The sequence below is a fragment of the Solanum pennellii genome, chromosome 4 (genome assembly GCF_001406875.1).
Source record: "Solanum pennellii chromosome 4, SPENNV200".
NCBI classification, from domain to species: Eukaryota; Viridiplantae; Streptophyta; class Magnoliopsida; order Solanales; family Solanaceae; genus Solanum; species Solanum pennellii.
In genome coordinates this window covers 54,335,823-54,355,466 of record NC_028640.1, presented here as the reverse complement: position 1 = coordinate 54,355,466, position 19,644 = coordinate 54,335,823, and the positions used below count along the sequence as shown (strand labels likewise).

Sequence of the window (19,644 nt, the reverse complement as noted above, 5' to 3'; positions counted from 1 at the left end):
GGATATTTGAGTAGATTTTTGTTTACTTATGGTGGGTTTATGAATCGAGTTTTAGAGGAACAAACCGATTATATAGGTGAATTACGGAAAAAAATCAAGAAGAAAATTAATGACAAGGTTCTAGGGAAAGAATGGTGCAGTGCGCGGGGCTAGCATGGGGCGCCTGCAGTGCCCCAGAATCGGCCATCTCAAGTTGAGGGGATGTCACCATTTTTCATCCGTCTTTCATTATGTCTGATTTCTTTTAAAACGTATGTTCGCTCTTTTTTTATTTTATTTTAACCATCCAAACATCATCTAATCATTGAAAAATTACATACATACATACATACATACATATATATATGTGTGTGTGTGTGTGTGCGTGCGTGCGTGCGTGTGTGTGTGTGTGTGTGTGTGTGTGTGTTGTAATCTAATCATAATTCTTGAATTCACATTTCAAGTCCAACATAGAGTTAAGAGTAAAGTTTGTGGGAGTCCTTTGAATCGTTTTGAGAAGTCTTTTATAAACTTTTATAACTTATTTTGAGACTTGAGTACTTGGAAATGAGTATGAGGAGAGTTGAGTTCATGTTTTCAAAAAATAATATAAGGAAACTAAGTATTCCCGAAGATAAATATTTTAAATTTAAAATGATAGGAAACTTTGATTTCCAAATGAGTACATGAGGATTTTCTGAGCACTACCTCTTTTAAGATAACTTTTTGAGCAATAATCAAAGTTTGAGGATGAGGAAATATTTTAAATATATGATCATGATCTATATTATTGGAAGCATTATTGAGCACCCACATGGGGACGAGTTCAGACAACTCAAAGTCCTCACAAATCATATATGCAAACATGGATAATAGGTTATACTTTTTAGACAATTTCTTATTGCTTTTTTAAGTATAGCTTAGTGAATCCACTTAGTTGAGGATGTCATATACTCTGATAAGGTATAAGACAATTCTAATAGTGTAGGCGAGATGATTTATCATCACATAACTCATAGTGATGATTGTCGGTTAGAAAATCTTCTTAATATGATTAAAATAGTTTGTTATTGTATTTTTAAATTCATTGAGGTATTGTCTGTTGTTTTAAAAGCTTTCTTTATACTACACCTTCATTTTTGCTTTCATATTGAATCGAGTTGAGTAATTATGAGTTAAGTATCCTTGAGTTGAGTTGAGATGAGGTGAGGATGTTATTCCTTTTTATCAGTTCAAGCTTATGTATGTGGTGTAGCATTTCCCTTGCATGCTCGTATATTAAATTTATTGATGCCTTTTGGCCTACGTCTTTTCATGATGTATGTACATGTATTCAGGATATTCAACAGGCGCTCCATTTATACCACTTGCAATTTCAGAGTTGCTTTGGTGAGCCTTCATGCTTCTAGAGGATTTCCATTTTACTTTTCAGTCTTGTTAATATGTCGTGAGTCTTATCCCGACATCTATCTTAGTATCTAAATATTTCATAGACAGTAGTGTTTTGGGGAGTCTTTTCTATTTCTATTGTTATATGTTTGAGACTTGATTAGTTGCCTTCTTTTTGGCCAGTTGAATATTCTTATACATTTTTGAGTTTATTTATCTTAATAAAAATGAGTAAAGCTTTACTTTGGAGTTCATATATTGTTGAGTAAGTCTTCCGCTGAGTATTAAGTCATACCAAGGGTTCTCGATTGCCGACCACAACTAGAATGTAGACTTAGAGCATGACAAATCCATTTATTGATTCAACCCATCTTAACCAACTCAACTTTGACTCAAACTAAATTTAATAACTTCAATACACACACTAAATTTATCATGAAACAAAATATTATCAATCGAAATAATCCAAACACAAATTGAAATATTATCAGCTGAGCAATAAATTTACAATCTTACACTATATATGGACCATTGTTACTCATTGTATTGTATTGTATTGTTACCATAAGTAAAATTTTTGTTTTGATTTTTACTTAAAATGTATTGTATTTTATTGTTAAATTTTGTTATTACGTAATAATGAAAACCCCCATCTTATGAAACAAACAATTTGGTGTGTTTTCATTGTTACTTGATTTTTTTTCCATTTATATCATTACTTAATATTTCATAATACTATTTTACCCTTTACCCTAAATTATTTAATCCTAGTCAAATTTCCTATCCAACAACTACTACGTTGTTTTGTTCCTACTAGGTTTGATTGTCATTCTTCCTCTTTCTTCTTTTTTTAATCACACGTTCTTCCTTTTTTTCTATACTTTTGTCTCTTTCAACATATTGCTTTACATTTTTCTCTGGTTTTACATCATACAAATATAAAAGTTACAGGTACTTAATTTTTGTTCATAATCTTTTTTTTATGTTGATTATTATTTGTTTTGCTTTTTCCAAACTCATTATCTGTCACAACCAATCTTTTGAACTACTTTTTGGGCTACACCACAATGGTTTAAGTTGATAGTTTTTATGGTTTGCATAATAATTATAAATTTAATTATTATATTGTTTTATTTTTTTCCTATAGAACATGTATGCTTATCTTGAAATTAGTATCCATAAATTTTCTTAGAACATTCATAATGCAGAGATGAAAGACATGGTGAGTAAGAGCAAGTAATCATTGATAAAATTTTCTAAAATAAAAAACGCGTACTTAATGTTTCTACTTCTCTAGATATACAAAAAAAAATCTTAAAAGAATTAGTGTCTCCTCATGTTACTGTTCACACCCCTATGATAAGGATAAGAAAAGGCCAAGGAGTGAATAGGAGGGAATAGGGGCATCACTCTTAGCTTTTACTGTTCGAGAATCACTTGTACATAAATAAGCTCTTCCTTAAGCCTTCAAGGAGGAAGCGAGGGTGGGACAAGTGAATCCGATGTGAGGAAAGGATTATTGTGTTAGTCGAAACTAGGGCTTATGCAATTGAATCAGAAATGCAAATGAACCTATGGGCACACTTTACGACACTGCCTTGTGAGTGTCCATATAACGATGCTATTGAGTCAATATTCAAGTTTCAATGTTGCCTGATTGGGATCAATTATTCCATAACAATGGGGCTATAGCTTACTGCTTGCTCCATATTATAGTTTTTAACTAATTTCGAATTAAGAATTTACAAATTCAAATTCATTGCACCTTTCCATAGAGATCAACACTATTTAGAAGAGTAAGATTATGGATGACAATTATGGTTTTATGTTTCTAATCCTTCCATGAAGATTAAATGAAAGTCATTTCCGTTCAAAGAAAAGAGTAATAGAATACAATCCTAGAAGCATTGCATTGCATTAAACATCAAAGCAAACAATGCCTAGTATTGTAAACTTTCAAACAAACTTGTAAACATAGAACAAAGATAAAAGAAACAACTTCAGTATTCCTACATCTCTACCATCTTTTATACATACATAATATATTATTTTTATAAACAATTTTAAAGCTCTTATATATCTCATCAAAATTTATTTATAATTTATTTGTGAAAGCGAAAATGCCAAGGTGAGAACATTAATCTTTTCTATTTCATGTATATGATTTTGAACAATAACCGATTCAAACCACTCCGTGGACACTCTAATAATAGTAATACTACATGAAAAATCTAGAAGTTGAGATTAACGAGACAAATAAAAGCAAGGTTCATAAATACTTTATTGGGTTGATGCATAATTTATATATCTTTTGTAATTTTTATGTAAATTTATTTTTGCATGTATAATTTAATTGGTTGATATATCTTCCTTAACTATTGTAGATGGCTGATCAAAATAATTCAGATAGTAGTCAAACATTGGGACAACTGAGCTCTTTAGCTTCATATGTTGCACTCTTAGTAGTAATTTAATTTTGAACTTATGCATGTGAAATCGAAAAAGATCAGTGTACGATCACACATTATATAAGGCTTGAGAGAGAACAAGTTAGAAATGAATTACTAAGTCATCTATTTTCAACTGAACTATGTCGTAGTATTTTAAGAATGACCCCTTCAGCTTTTACTGGTTTGTGTGAGATGTTAATTAGAGAAGGAGGCCTTAGACCAACACTTCGAGCTACTGTTAAGGAAAAAGTTGCAAAAACACTTTACTTACTAGCACATGATGTGACAAATCGTGAGTTGTCTTTCATGTTTCGATAACCTGGAGCAATCAGTCGTCATTTTCATGTTGTCCTACGAGCTATCTTGGGGTTATATGAAAAAATTATTCAATGATGGCGCTCAAGTTCATTTTGAAATTGCTAGCAACCAAAGATTCTACCCATATTTTAAGGTGAACATAATTAAAGTAGCAATTTACATTTTAGCTAATATCAAAATTATTTGTATTTTAATCGATTATTATAATATTAGGATTATATTTGGTGCAATTGATGGAACACACATACATGTTAAAGTTTCACAAAGTAAACAACCAAAATATCGTGGGAGAAAAGATTATTCAACACAAAATATACAGTTGCATGCACATTTGATTTAAAATTCACATATGTGTTAGCTGGGTGGGAAGGTAAGCATCTGATTCAAGAATCATGAAAGAAGCACTAGATAGACAAGAACCAATAAAAATTTTCGAAGGTAAATATTATATATATTTATATATACATAGTTACATGTAATGAACAATAATTAAATCTTTTATTTAATTATGTTTAGAAAAATTCTACCTTGTTGATGTTGGATTCATGTTGAAAAGTGGACTTATTACGCCTTATAGGGGAGTGCAATATCACTTGAAAGGATATTCAAGAAATTCACCTCAAAATTCTCGTGAATTATTTAATTTATGACACGCTTCTTTGCTTAACGCTATTGAACGAGCATTTGAAATTTTTAAAAAGAGATTTCCTATGATTTCTAGCTCAACGGAGTCGTCATATGACATTGAAAGTCAAAAGCTTATCGTATTTTCATGTTATATTTTGCACAACTATTTAAAGGGAGTAGATCCAAATGAAAATTTACTTGCTCAAGTTGATGCGGAGCTTATGAATAATAATGATGCACATGAAGACGTTTCAAATCCTATAGAGAGCAACGAAGAATTTAGAAGAGGCAAGGTAATTCGAGATAGCATAGCAGTTGCCATGTGGAATAATTATCAAGACTAATTTTCTAGGAGAAACATACAAATAAACTTTTGCATCACATTTATTGATTTGATGTTATTTGAAGTAATTTTTAAACTATTATTTTAGTTATAAATATATTGTGTAGTGCATTTGAATTTTGTTGATGACATTTCTTTATTTAATTCTTATGAATATTTATTTTAATTTTATAGTTATCAAGATGGAGAAAATATTGAAGTCGTTTACTTCAATTGATTCAAAAATTTCAGATAATTCTCTTTGTATTTGATCACATACCATGGACGATGCACTAATTGATGCATTTTGTCATGAGCAAGAACTTGGAAATAGGGTTGGTTAATCTTCACTACACAAGCTGGATAACATATTGAGGGAGTACGATCAATATTTCCTAATAAAGTTCTTAATAAGGAGAGAATTCACAATCGGATGAGAAATATTAAAAGACAATTTAGCAAATAGTATGATACATTTCAAATGGGAATGAGCGGATTTGCATGGGATCCCATTAAAATTATGTGAAATGCTGAGCCTGAAGTATGGGAACAATTAATCAGGTATATTCATGTTTATTAGTTTTGCTCTTATTTTTATATTGTAATATTCATCTTATTTTCTTCAATAATGTGTTGTACCTTTTATATGTAGGCTAAGCATGAAGCTGCTGATTTGAGGACCAAGTCTATCAGAAATTATGATAAACTAATGATGCTATATGGAAAGGATCGAGCTAGTGGAAAGCATGCTGATACCGGACCAGATATGTTAAAACGAGGTACCAATAAAAATTTGAAAAGATCAAGTACTAGTTCTTTGACTATTGAAGAGGCTGACGAAATGATTTCTATGAATGATGCTTTATTGGAAAATACTGAAGGAGATAAACCCGATGAGCAAAGCCAACCAATTAATGATGCACTTAAGTCAGATGTCTCTTCAAAGGTACCAACTCATGAAAGAAATAAAAAATCTAAACATAATCATTTTGAAGGCATGGCTGATATGTTGAGAGGTGGCATGGATAATTTGGCTCATGCCATTAATCTACTTTCAACTATGCCACCTATTTCTCAAAAGCGAGAACTGGCAAATGATAAAAGAGATGAATTTGAAATCTCATATGAACTCAAAGGCTTATATATTTATTTATCAAGATGCAAATATGTGTCGCACATTGATTGGATGTTCACAGAAATAACGCAAGTCTCTTTTATTGACCATGATGCTAGCACGTAATTAAGTTTAGATTAATTTATTGAATTTTAAGTATTTTTTATTTTATAAACATATGAATATTTTAGTTTTGACAATTATTTTACTATGAATTTTAAGGTACATATTACTTGAATTATTTGGTTTGTTATGAAGATTAATAGCATATATTATCGATATTATTATCAGTATAATCTAAGTTACGAATCAAGTGATATACATATTATACATCTACATTGTTGTAAGTTGATATGGATAATTGATTTAATAATTTGTGAACGAATTAAAATTTATAGTTAACGATTTAAAGTTACAATTGGTGAACGAATAAATAAATAAATAATTTTATTTGTGCAGAGCAATATTTTCTCATATTTTAATCATTTTTCAACATTTCTTAATTAATGTGGTATGTGATAATTTTTAGAATTGAATATAAATTTATTAATTTTATAAACTTTTAATTAAATCAATGTAGATACAAACGTGATAATAATGTTTGATAATATAATTATAATTGATGATATAATTTAATGTTATTTTCATATGATATAAAAGAATATGCATGATTGATGGATAATTTTTTTGTTTTATTAATAATTACTGATAAACTTAGTATTTAAAATAATAGAGAATATTTTAGTAAATTTTAAAATACAATACAGTTAAACAATAAAAATGTTATTAAACAGCAACAAACAATAGAGTCCAATAAAATATTGTATCTACTATACAGTACAATACAATACACTACATAATACAGTACATTACTAAACAATGAGTAATAATGATCCAAACAGGAGTGTTAAAGCATCAAATTAGATGAAGTAGAGAAGTAGCGCATGACCCCATTATATCCCTTAAAATCCGCTACGCATAACCGGTATATTTGTTACCCCACCTTTCATGCAAATCTCCTTTTATTCTAAGTGAATTTTGTAATGTTATATCCCCACAATAGTAAATTTAGCTAACTAGTAAAAAAAACCAACTTATTTAATGATAATATCCATACTTTAATAATATTAGTAAACATGTCAAATGTGTCATTATTTTAAAAATAAATAATTATTCTTATATTATTAATATTTTCTCTCTCATTATTTACACCCTTTTTTTCTGTCTCATAAATTACACATTTTTCTATATTTATGTAATTGCATATATATTAATGATATTTTAAATTTTCTCTCTTTTATTAAGATTATTATCAATTTCTATCTATATATTTATTACTAATCAATTCCACAACTTCCAAGATTTATTTTTCACTTTTCTTAATAAAAGATTTTCACTCTCTCTCTAGCCTTTTTCAAAATTGATTTTTCATAGATTTTCGAATTTTTCTATTATCTTTATTAATATTCAACTCATCATCTTTCCCGATTTTTGTTTGAATTTTCACGTTCTCTCTCTAACCTTCTTCAATAGGCAATTCCACAACTTCCAAGATTTATTTTCACTTTTCTTAATAAAAGATTTTCACTCTCTCTCTAACCTTTTTCAAAATTAATTTTTCATAGATTCCCGAATTTTCCTATTATCTTTGTTAATATTCAACTCATCATCTTCCCTGATTTTCGTTTGGATTTTCACGTTCTCTCTCTAATCTTCTTTAATAGGCACACCTTCTTCAAATTCAATTTCTTCACATATAATAGAGTTACTTAACTCATTACTGATTAATGTTGCACTAATAACTATTGCTTGGTTATCAGTAGTACTTCCTCCGTTTATAATACACATGTCAATATGTTCTTCATACTGATTTATACAATTTATATCACGATCATTCACAAATACAGTTACACAAATGGGGTACTTTGCGAATTCTCGAGCTTCTTTCTTCAATGAGACATGTACTCTCATTCCCATATCGTTGTGTATCTCCAAAGGTGCAATGCTACCTTCTATTTTATACTTAAGTTTCAATCTGTTATACCTCAAATTTACCCCAATCTGATTAGCAACTTCATCAACTAAATCTTTATACGATGCATATTCTTTAATCATAATTGCCTCAGTTGTGTAATCAACATAGCAATTATCTTCAGTCCAATGTCCAGAATGCTTTATTATAAAACTAATGCTCCCCATATATGTTTTATAGTAAAAAAAAAATCACATAGTCAATACTAAATACGAAAATAATGACATTGTCATTAATTTGTATCAAGAATACAAAACAATTAAGTTACAATAGTAATTTAAATAAACGATTCGAACATTATTACTTGTCTAAACAATTGATGCATCAAATACATATTCTGTTGGATATATAGTTTCGTATACAAAAGTTAAAAAAATAATTTCAAATCAGAATACTATTTATATATATCAGTACAAAAGTTAAAGATAATTGCATTGATTAAAATATATAATAATTCAAAACGCAAATAGATATGAATAATTATCATACAAACAAAATCGCATCAAATCACAATCAAATACAAAACATATAAGGATTAATGAACTAAAACATACTTGACTTTCGACTTTTCGTTTGTGTTTATTTTCCAAAAATCGTTTACCCAGTTTATTTGCCAAAACAATAAACTCGCAATAATTATTTTTTTTGGATGAACATCATGAATAATGGCCAGATATATCATTCAGATTTTGAAAAAATTGTAACTGATGTAGAGAGTTTTAAGCATCTATTACTTTTTATAATTGTTCTCTCCTCTAAATAGCTCGAGTTTGTTCTATAAATTAGATATTCTTTTTAATTAAACAAAATAATTAAAATATAATTAAAATACATAATAAGATAAAATTTTGACAGTATCACTAAATATTGAAAATGTTGACATTATACCCTATTAAATACTAACATAATGACATTTAAAAAAAAATTCCTTGTTTTTTTTTCTCTTTTATGTGGTGAATTTCTCATTCTCGATTGTGAGTATAGATTGATTGACCAAATTACACTTATATATATATATTGTTGTCTGATTTATTATTTTTTGAAATTTGATTCGTTAATTTCCATATGACATCTGGCTATGCTTTTTCTGATAATATGTTAGACTCATATATCATATACTCAAATTTTAATAAAATGTCAAACATGTTTTACATGGTCAATTTGTATACAAGAGTGAAGACCAAAATAGCAATATATCCAAGACTTGAATTTTGCAAGTAGTAACAAAACAAGGCATGTGTTTTCTCCCATGTTTTCATACATTATTCTGAGCTCAAACCATTAGCTTTCTTTAAATTTATTATTTGAGATGTTTTTCACGTGTAATTATATATGCCTCAGAAAATCTTGAATTATTAGAAATTTGAATAAACATAATAATTAATTCATACAGAAGTGATCAGGTGATGAAAACTTCTCCCCACCGAAATTGCATTGAATTAGGAATATTTCCACGTGGAAGGTATTACTATTTCCTCCATCTCATATTAGATGGACTCTTTTAATTTTATACGGTGATTAATAAATTATTCATAAATTGATCAATTTTTTTATTTTGCCTTTTGTTCATATCAATGCCGATATAATAAGTTAGGTTAAGTATACATAGAGTATATATAGGAATACTAGTGTTGAAAATTATTCTCATTCAAAAGGTCATACTAGTCGTAGAGGTAAAATAGAAAAAATAATCTAACAATTATATCTTGATTTAGAAAGTGATAAGTAATATGTGACAAATTTAAAAGAAAAATGCATAACACAAATTGGAATAAAAAGAAAGGGAGCTTTCACATATAGTCACTTAAAATAGTTTAGTTAGGCTCCATACCTATAGTTTGTCAATCACGATTTGTCGCTACATGTTATAAGGACGAGAGTGGCTAACGAGATTGGGAGACGGATGAGAGGTAAATTATATAGGTATATTTGTCGAATTATATATATATATATATGTCAAATAGTTATATATATGTAACTAATATGCATATGTATTTGTGTATCTTGTGAGCGAAATTATTAGAGGAAGAAGAGAGGTGAGCAAGAGAGGGCAGATAGTGGAGTGAGGTGAACTGTTCATATATATTTGTCAAAGTATTTGTATATCTAGCGGGAGCGGTTGGGAGAGGGAGGAGAGAGGCGAACGATAAAGGTCTCTCCGTGTGTGTACGTGTGGGCGTGTGCGTGTGCGCGTGCATGCGTGCGTAAAAGAGGACAAGTGGCGATAAGCTAAAATTAAATTATGACCATAAGAAATTTACTATAGCTATATTAGTTAATTAACTAGTAGATGCTTGTTTTTCCACATAATTTTCCCTAAAAATAATTGTTCTATGTTTGTTTTAAATTCAAAATAACTTCACAAAAACTACCTAAACGTGAGAACACATTTGATTTCATATACTTAATTTAGGAAATTAGTTTAGAAGTTAATTACTTAAATATACTTAGCTTACAATATTACGTATCTTATCAGATTTGGTGCCTCCAAATACGTCCAAAAACATATATCTCAAATACATGGGGGTCAAATTTAGGTGATGCTCGCCTCTCTCCCATTCCGCTCACCACTCTCCCACGTATATGGTACTCCAAATACATGCAAATCACTCCAAATACACACATATACATGTATCAAGTGTGTATCTATTGTGATTCACTTGTATATGGGATACATACGAATCTTGTTCCCCTCCTCCTCAATCTCGTTCGCCTCCTCCCCCATCTCGTTTACCTCTCTCCTTATTTTTGTGTATCCAGCAGCAAAACTACATGTATCAGAGTGTAAAATACATAGATAACTCTTAATTAGCAGTAAAATACGTAATATTTTGAAAGTATTCTAATAATAATATATATGATAGTGAAATATGTCTAGTTATTTAGTTTTCCTTTAATTTATTCATGAAAGAAAAAACATGTTAGATACACACTAATAAATGGATAAAGATCCGGTCAAGTATAATTATGTCAAGTAATGTTCAATAGCCTTGTAGATTCCTGCCATGTGTACTGTATAATAATTTATAGTTGAGATTGATTTAAATAATATATTCATCTTAATAATAAAAACAACAAAAGCGTCAATTATTTTTTATTTTTTAATACTATCAAATAAAACAATTAAATGTACCCTAGCTAATATTTTATAGAAAAAACAAGATTGACGGAAGTATGTGCACTTCCCGACTTTTTTACCTGCCAAACCTTGTACTTGCATTGGACTTTTTATATTATACTAATTTTAAAAAACCTGACATTTTTGAAAAACCTGAATAAATATAGTTTTATAATTATTTGAAAACCTCCAATTAAGTATTTTTTTTAAAAAAATGTAATATCATGTTCTTTAGTTGAATTATTATTTAGAACTCAATTATGTTTTTAAGTTTGATCTATTCTTGGAGATTATTTCAGAATTTGGAGAAAGCATGTATGAAATTACTCGTGAACAAGTTTGTCGGGTAAAAAGTCAGAAAGTTTGCATATTCCCGTCAATTTTAAATTTTTTTCTTAAAATTATTATCTTTGGTACATATAATTGCTTTATTCGATAGTTTTAAAAAATAAAAAAGTTGACAACTTTATTGTTTTTATTATTATAATCAATGAGTATATAATTTAAATAAATCTTAACCATAAATTATTATATAGTACACATAATATGAATATATAAGGTCATCGAACATTACTTGACCTAATTATATTTGACCGGATCTTTATCCCTAATAAAGTGGTAGGTATTAAGTTCATCCATCATGTTATATGAGTATGTGATATAATTTATTTCATAATATTAAGTGTGGACAAAATCTTAGGAGAATTATGCTAAATGGTATTATAATTTTTTTTATGAGATGGAAATAATATGAAAATGAGTGAGCATCTACTATGATTATGACTTAATTAGGAAAATAGAAGTAGGATTTAGAATTATTATCCAATCATGGACTTTGACTTTGACATTCTTTTTGCTCCTTTTCATGTTAAAGTTAATCAACAACTTTCCTTATTTTCTTTTCTCACGTTCTATTTACATACTTTTGCAACTTTGAGTTTCCAATTGTTTGCCGACACAAAATTTTCAATTTATTTATTCTCAAAAAAAAAAAAGTCTTTAGGGGCTTGAAAAGACATCCATTTTCAGTATATTGGGATTCAACTTTAAATTTTTTCAATTATAATTTTATTCTTTTAACTTTCATTCGGTATTTGAATTTTATATTAGATTTTTGATTTAATTTAAATTGAACTTATTTAAAAGTGATATAATCAATAAAAAAAATTTTATATCTAGGCTCGACTTTGAGTTCTTTGATTAAAGATGAAGCAGACACATCACTACACCATAACTCATATTAGTATATTCAATTATAGTTAATAATTGGATACGGACTTTGCGTGTAAATTGTATCTAAATAATTTATAATATTAAAAACTGATATAATATTATTAAATAATGTGTTTAGGTTTTATAAAATAAAAATAAAAGAAAAAAGTTTAGATACTATATGAAAGTGCAAAAGGGGCGCATTGTAATCTTCATGTATTTTCTACTAGTAAATTGTCAAAAGATGATTTATGCTGGTTGGAGTCCAAAGTGGATCCTAGTCTAATTTTTATGCTGGTTGGAGTCCAAAGTGGATCCTATTCTAATTTTCTTGTGTTGCATCTTGCAAGAGTGTTCTCAATAAGTTCTTTGTAATGTCGTGGTTAGTGGTGATAAATGAGCGGGTTGAAAATGAATAAATATAAAATGAATAATAATTCAATCCGTTTATATTTGATATGGGTAAAAATTGAATGGATAATAAATGAGTTGGGTAAAATACTAATTTATTCACATTTTCATGAATAAATAGTACTTTACTTAAGCATTCAATATGGAGAAGATATATATTTTGGTCTTTTTTAGGGAAAAACGTTGAACATGATTTATTTAGTTTTATTGCATCATAAATATTTAAAAAATCCTATAAATTTTCAATATGAAATAAATTTATGTAATAACAAGATGAAAACATTTTTAATTTCAAAGTAAATGAATATTTGCATTTTAGGACTAAAACATGCTTAATGCACTTTAAGCAATGTCAAAATACTAATTTATATTTACTTATTTTACACCATTATTGATTATACAATATAAAATTAAATAATAAATATTGACAAAATGAGTCATAATATTAAAGGTCAATTCAATATTAAAAACTATGTATTTTGAAATCCATACGTACATGTGTTCTCTGAAAAAAATAAAAAGTGAATAATATTTACTTTAAAAAATAAATTGTTAATCTTTAGTAATGAGCATAATAATCTCATATAATGTGTATAATTAAATTAAAATAGGCAATTTAATTGATTATTACTTGAGTCGTGAATTTGGGATGAGATACCAATACATATTGGTATTCAATTATATACTAATATAAGATAAAATATAATTTAATAATCATAAAAGAATAGTATAAAATAAAAATTAAATTATTAAATTTCTGTTTCATACCAACTTTTCTCTAGGTCAAACTTACAAATTTATTTCAATATTTTTATGAAAACAATTTTAATTGAAAATTTCAGATAATTTACTTCGTGATTTCGAACATTTTCAAGTAATAATTGCATACAAAAAATATTTTCGTTAAATTTTGTTTGGTAGAAAAATCTGAAAATTGAATTTTTTTTTTATAATATTCATAAATCTCATGAAATTCTTAATTTTTTTTTGTAGAGATATAAGTTTGATGAGTTAAATATATCTATTTTTTTTTTTAAAAAAAATGATGATTTAATGATATGTCATATAACTAGGATAGAAGGAGACTTTTGAGGTATTTAGTATTTTTTTTAAAAAAAATAGTAATAATTAAATTATATTTATTGACTTTTAAAAAAATAAAAATGATTTGTATAGTCATTTTTTAAAACATGAATGGCTATTTAGTAAAAGAAATATAAAGTTTAAGTACCGAACTTTTTTGGAAGATTTCTTCTTAATAAACTAATCTATTTATTTTTTCAAAATAAAGAACCAAACTAGTATATTGGTTAAATGAATTAAATAATTCTATTATTAAAATAATTAAAATTTAATGATATGACATGGTTTTTGAGTATCATTAGTTATCCAATCTTTTCTAGAAGATTAGATTAAGTTGTAAAAGTAGTTTCTTAGAGTTAGTCAAGATAGGTTACATATTAAATTGTTAGAATAGTTTTTTAGAATTAGTCAAATTAGTTACATCTTGTATTTAAGTTGATGTTATGATTGAATAAGATCATTCAAATATGCTTTGATTTTCAAGCTTTTTATGGTATCAAAGCCCCTCTAAAACACTCATTAGTCTAATCCAATTATTTCTCTCCTCTTCAAAAACATGGTTGTACACCCGTTACCATTCGTGACAATGTTGCTGCAGTTTCGACTACTATTCATGTGGTACAATTTATTCTAACTGCCCAATACCCATGAAACTGCAAGACAACCTCAACTTCGCGACAAGGAAGACACAACTAGGAGAGGAAGAGACTTTTAAAGTATTAAATATATTTGAATGAAAATAGTAATAATTGAATGATATTTTGATCCTAAATTAAATCAAAATGATATTTGAAGAAAATTTCTTAAACTCAATTTGTCTTAGTTGAAGATATAAATTTCTCCCACATTAAATTTATACCATAAATCAAGCAGAGTACAATTTTAAGTTTAAACATAAATTTCTCCCACATTAAATTTATACCATTAATTAATTGACCTTTAATTTAAAATGAGCTCATAATAAATAAAAAATAAAATATGGGCTCATTTTGCCGACATTAGTTGTGCTCGTGTTCCTTTTATTTCTCAAATTGAGCCCACTTTTTACTCAATTACGTGTGAAAAAATAAAAGACCTCATTATCACTTTTCTCTCTTTAAATTTTTATCGAAATTCTATAGACCATTTCTTTTTCTTTCTCTCTCTCATGATTTCTTCCATATTTCATATCCCCAAATAACTTAAATCTTGCCTTTATAAAATCAAATTTCTCCCATTTTCTAAGAAATCTTAGAAATCATTCAAAGATTTCCAATCTTCGTTGAACTGAATTCGACTAATTTGCAATTGTTTCCATTAAGGAAGAAATTTTTGAAATAATCGATTGGTATTTCGAAGTGAATTCGACCGATTTTGTTGAACTTTGAAATTGGCAATGAAATATCTTTACTTGTATGACCTAGATGTCTCATATTTCACGAAAAAGTGATTCGATTGATGGAATTTACGAATAGGTCTTTATGGACTCATTTGCGAAAAACAGTCACGTAATCATTAGTTGTTGATTCTTTAATTTGTTTGGAAGTGATTCAAAAATGGCTATTGAAAAATATTCAAAATGGATTTGGATCGTATTTTGTATATTGGATCTTCACACAAATATTTTTATAAGTTACTATCCGAATATTAGATTTAAAGGTTAGACGCTCTAGGGCATTGAATTTTGGGAGTTTTGGGTCAATATCTTATCCGAACACTTTGTTGGACAACATCAACAATTCTAGTTATTCTCATCAATGAGTTGAAGTATTTTTGCATCTTTCTCATATTCAGAAGGATCAAAAGGTACATAATTACTACTCATATTTCAACGCAATGAATGATTGAATTGTTTTGATTATGTTGTATGTTGGATGCTTGGAATACAAAATGCTTTTAAATTCATATTCTATAAATTAGACAATAAATATAATAATTTTTTTTAAAAAAAATACATAACACATAGGAGATATATTTTTTGTCATAAACTATAATTTTTTTGAAGTACAAATCTTGATTGTTACTATGATGACAAATGTGTATGTTTTAATGATTGAAATACAAATATTGTTGAAATTTTAGAATATACGTTTTTGAAAAATATACAAATTAGTGCTGTATCCTTTCTAAATGAAAATGAATTTACATAAGTGTATGAATACATGTATGTTTCTTAAATAACTATAAATCAATTTGATATACCTATTATAATGAATATAAATTAATAAACAAATACAAATATTATTATACAAACTCACACATGAAACTATAATGAAAGCAAATTCACATATCTTACATATTAAAATGAATATAATTAATTACTTTTGAAATTATAACTGTTGATAATTTTAAGTGATATATTCATTTTTAAGAAGATATTCTCTTCCCCGTGATTTTCTCCTTTATGTCATTTGATAATCATTTCCTTTCAAATCAAACAAATAAAAGAAATACGTAATCAAAATAATAACAAACTAAAATATCGATATTTTTAATAAATGTTAAAACATTGACTTATGAATATTTTCCTAAATAATGGAGACCGTATAATATAGTGTGGAGAGGAGTGCTTAGTTTAGATCCCCACCCTGAGGCATGAATTTCACTTGGAGAAAAAACTGAAAATTGTGAATGAATCGCGCTATTATATTTTTAGTAGCAAACCCCAAACAAGTATTTCAATTTCAAAATTTCCTGTTTCAAGTTGAAGTCGAAAAATTGAAAAAAAGGTAGTAGTAAAACAAACATTATTTTGCAGTATTTGCAAGAATATAATATATAATATCAGCCTTCCCTATGCAATATTTTGTTAATCATGTCCAAAGTGATTTCCAAGGTGCATATACATTGTTGTCTTCCAAACAAGTGTTGGAATTTCCATAAGCTTGTTGATGATCATTATTTTCTTGATTTTGTGTCATTTCTGTGCAAATTAATGCCACCAAATTGGTATTTTGTGTTTGAACATTCATAATCTCTACTTGAGCCTTGACAAGATCTGCTTGAAGCTCACTTATTTGTTTTTGAAGCTGACAAATTATCGCGGCGCAACCATATACTGGATCTCTAATCCTTGCATTCGCCTCATACACCATGCTACTCACTGCATCTTCTCTTTGATCCTCTGGAAGCTCCTAATTACAATAATTCATGCATTTAACTTGAAAAAAATATAATATTATGATTCAAACTATAAATAATAGTATTATAAGGAGTGTTGCACAATCATAATTTTACTTAGCTTTTAAATGAAAAGTATATAGACTTTAGTAATATATGCAATTAGTTTTAAATCATGAAAAATAAAAACTAAAGTGTGTAATGTCGAAAAGATTTTGACTTAAACGAGTTACAAAATACACTTTTTTATTCCAAGAAAAGGAACTAAGTACTGCAAAGTCAAAGGAAAGAAAATATCGAACAAAAAAACAAATTCAGTTGAAACCTGTTTGGCACAGTTCAATGAATGTTAGTGATTGTGAAATTTTTTAAAAGATGTTCAGAATAATGTTCTCCAATTATATTAATTGAAAAAGGAACAATTTTGATGATCATTTAAAAGTACTATGAATTATTTTAATTAAAATTATTCCTACTATGAATAACAATACTAATAGCGAAATGATTTAAAAAAGTAATTATAAGGCCGGTAAATGAGAAAACAGAGAAATAAAAAATTATTGAGTAAAAAAAAAAAGAAGAAAACAATGAGTAGAAAATACGGAACACAACTATCACATGTGTTGCGAGTTGGAAAATATTTTTAGTCTGCGTTCATGAATGACCCATATGGATTGTGAGTATTGAAGAGTGTTTTATTTTTAATTATAGATCTCAAATTTGAGCTTGATTTATTATTTTTAATTATAGATCTTGAATTTGAAATTGATTTATGGAGAAATCACTAAGAAAAATGTAAATTACAAGGATCTTTTTTGGAAATTAGTATGAAAATTTGTAGGAAAATAAGTTTTCTATGGATTTGTATACTAATCTCTACGAAAATTTTCATTTAATGAACACTTTTTTTTTGGTAGTGAACTCATGTTGGGAGTGTCACCTCCAAATGAATCTATTTTCTGGTGCGTAATCCATATTTAGTTAGAATTTTAACGCAAACTCCGAATACCTGGTGGGAAAACGGTAAAGAAGAAGAAGAAAGAAACCCTCCATACCTGTAGCATTTTGATGATGTTGCTAGCACCAAAGACTCTATGAGCAATGGTGAACTTAAGTGGGTGAGTGGGGGGAAAGTAAGGTGCCAACACACATTTCTCCACACATCTCCTACGAAGGATCTTGCAGGCTGCACAAGGATGATGAGGACAAGAATACTCACTCTTGTCTTCCATGTTAATTCTACTACAATTTTGTTGTCTATGGAAATGGAGACTTGTGATTTAGCAAAACCAAAGATTATATATATAGTAGAATAAGAATAATTGGATTTCATATTTTCAAGAATAATGACATCACTGGTCTGCTCAATGACATCATCATTTGTCAATATTTTCCACCAGAATTAGATACGTGGCTAATTTGGTTCGCCATAAAGTTTATTTCATAATTATAGATTTGAATAAAATAATATCAAGCTCAATAGAGGTAGATCATTAGGATTTTTAAAAGAGTACGATTTTAGATTTAACAAATATAAATATTATATTTATATGTTAGGATTATACTTAAAATATAACTGTGCTCTATAATAAATTTTATGTTTGCTATGATTATTATGTAACGACCTGTTTAGTCGATTCGAGCAGTAAGATTATTTTGATAAAAACTGACTGGGTCGACGGACCACGCGACGAACCGTCATGGTCACGACGGCCCGTGATGGATTCCGTCGTCCCATACTTGTGAATTTTCTTCTGCTACTTTTCTCATTACCCTCGACGACAAGTAGGACGAACCGTCATAGGCACGACGGACCGTCGAGGGGCTTCGTTCCAAAACACTTAAACTCTGAAAATCTGGGTACTGAGATCGACTCTCTGAACTTCGCGACGGAACTGCAGGACGGACCGTCGTAGGTACGACGGACCGTCACAAACCCTTTACAGAATTTGACTCTCTGAACTTTGTGACGGACCTGCAGGACGGGCCGTCATAGACACGACGGACCGTCACAGGTTGCGTAACCTAACTGGGTCGGATTTCTGCTAAAAGTTTTAAAGGGGTGTTTTGGACTATTTGTGACAAACTTTATGCATTTAGTGGGGTAAGTTTAATAATTTATTTACTTGGAGGGTTAAAGGAGATAACCTTGGAATAAATAATGGGTTACTTTTATCATAATGAATTATATGATAATTAGGGTAAAAGAAAAGAATTTAGAGAAGAAAAAGAAAAAGACAGAGAGGGAGAACGAGCGAGAGAGAGGGAGAACGAAGAGGAAAGCAAAAGGCATTGGGGAGATAGCTTGCTTGATCACGATTCTTCGGTGGAGGTAGGTTATGGTTTATGCTATGTGATAGTAAACTCTTAATTGCGATTGATATGTATTGGGTGGTATTGTAAAGTCTTCTATATACTTGATTGTTTGTTTGTATGTTATGATCGTATAATTGTGGTGGTTAGAATGATGAGATTGTTGAATCTTTAATC

At 28.4% G+C, this 19,644-nt stretch overlaps 1 protein-coding gene across 1 annotated transcript; it reads right to left on the bottom strand.

Annotated features, from left to right (window-relative positions):
* Positions 1-16,586: 16,586 nt before the first annotated feature.
* LOC107017367 (LOB domain-containing protein 1-like) lies at positions 16,587-18,410 on the bottom strand. Its single transcript, XM_015217613.2, has 2 exons — positions 18,210-18,410; positions 16,587-17,168 (listed from the first exon to the last, which is right to left on the bottom strand). The coding sequence occupies exons 1-2, from the start codon at positions 18,384-18,386 to the stop codon at positions 16,848-16,850; spliced, it is 498 nt and encodes a 165-aa protein (XP_015073099.1). The 5' UTR covers positions 18,387-18,410; the 3' UTR covers positions 16,587-16,847.
* Between the last annotated feature and the right edge of the window lie 1,234 nt (positions 18,411-19,644).

Bases quoted from the DNA above. Each gene is read 5' to 3' on its own strand.
- LOC107017367 (XM_015217613.2), bottom strand. From the start codon at position 18,386: ATGGAAGACAAGAGTGAGTATTCTTGTCCTCATCATCCTTGTGCAGCC. The intron at 17,169-18,209 runs GTATGGAGGGTT...TATTGTAATTAG, and splicing joins ACATCATCAAAATGCTACAG to GAGCTTCCAGAGGATCAAAG.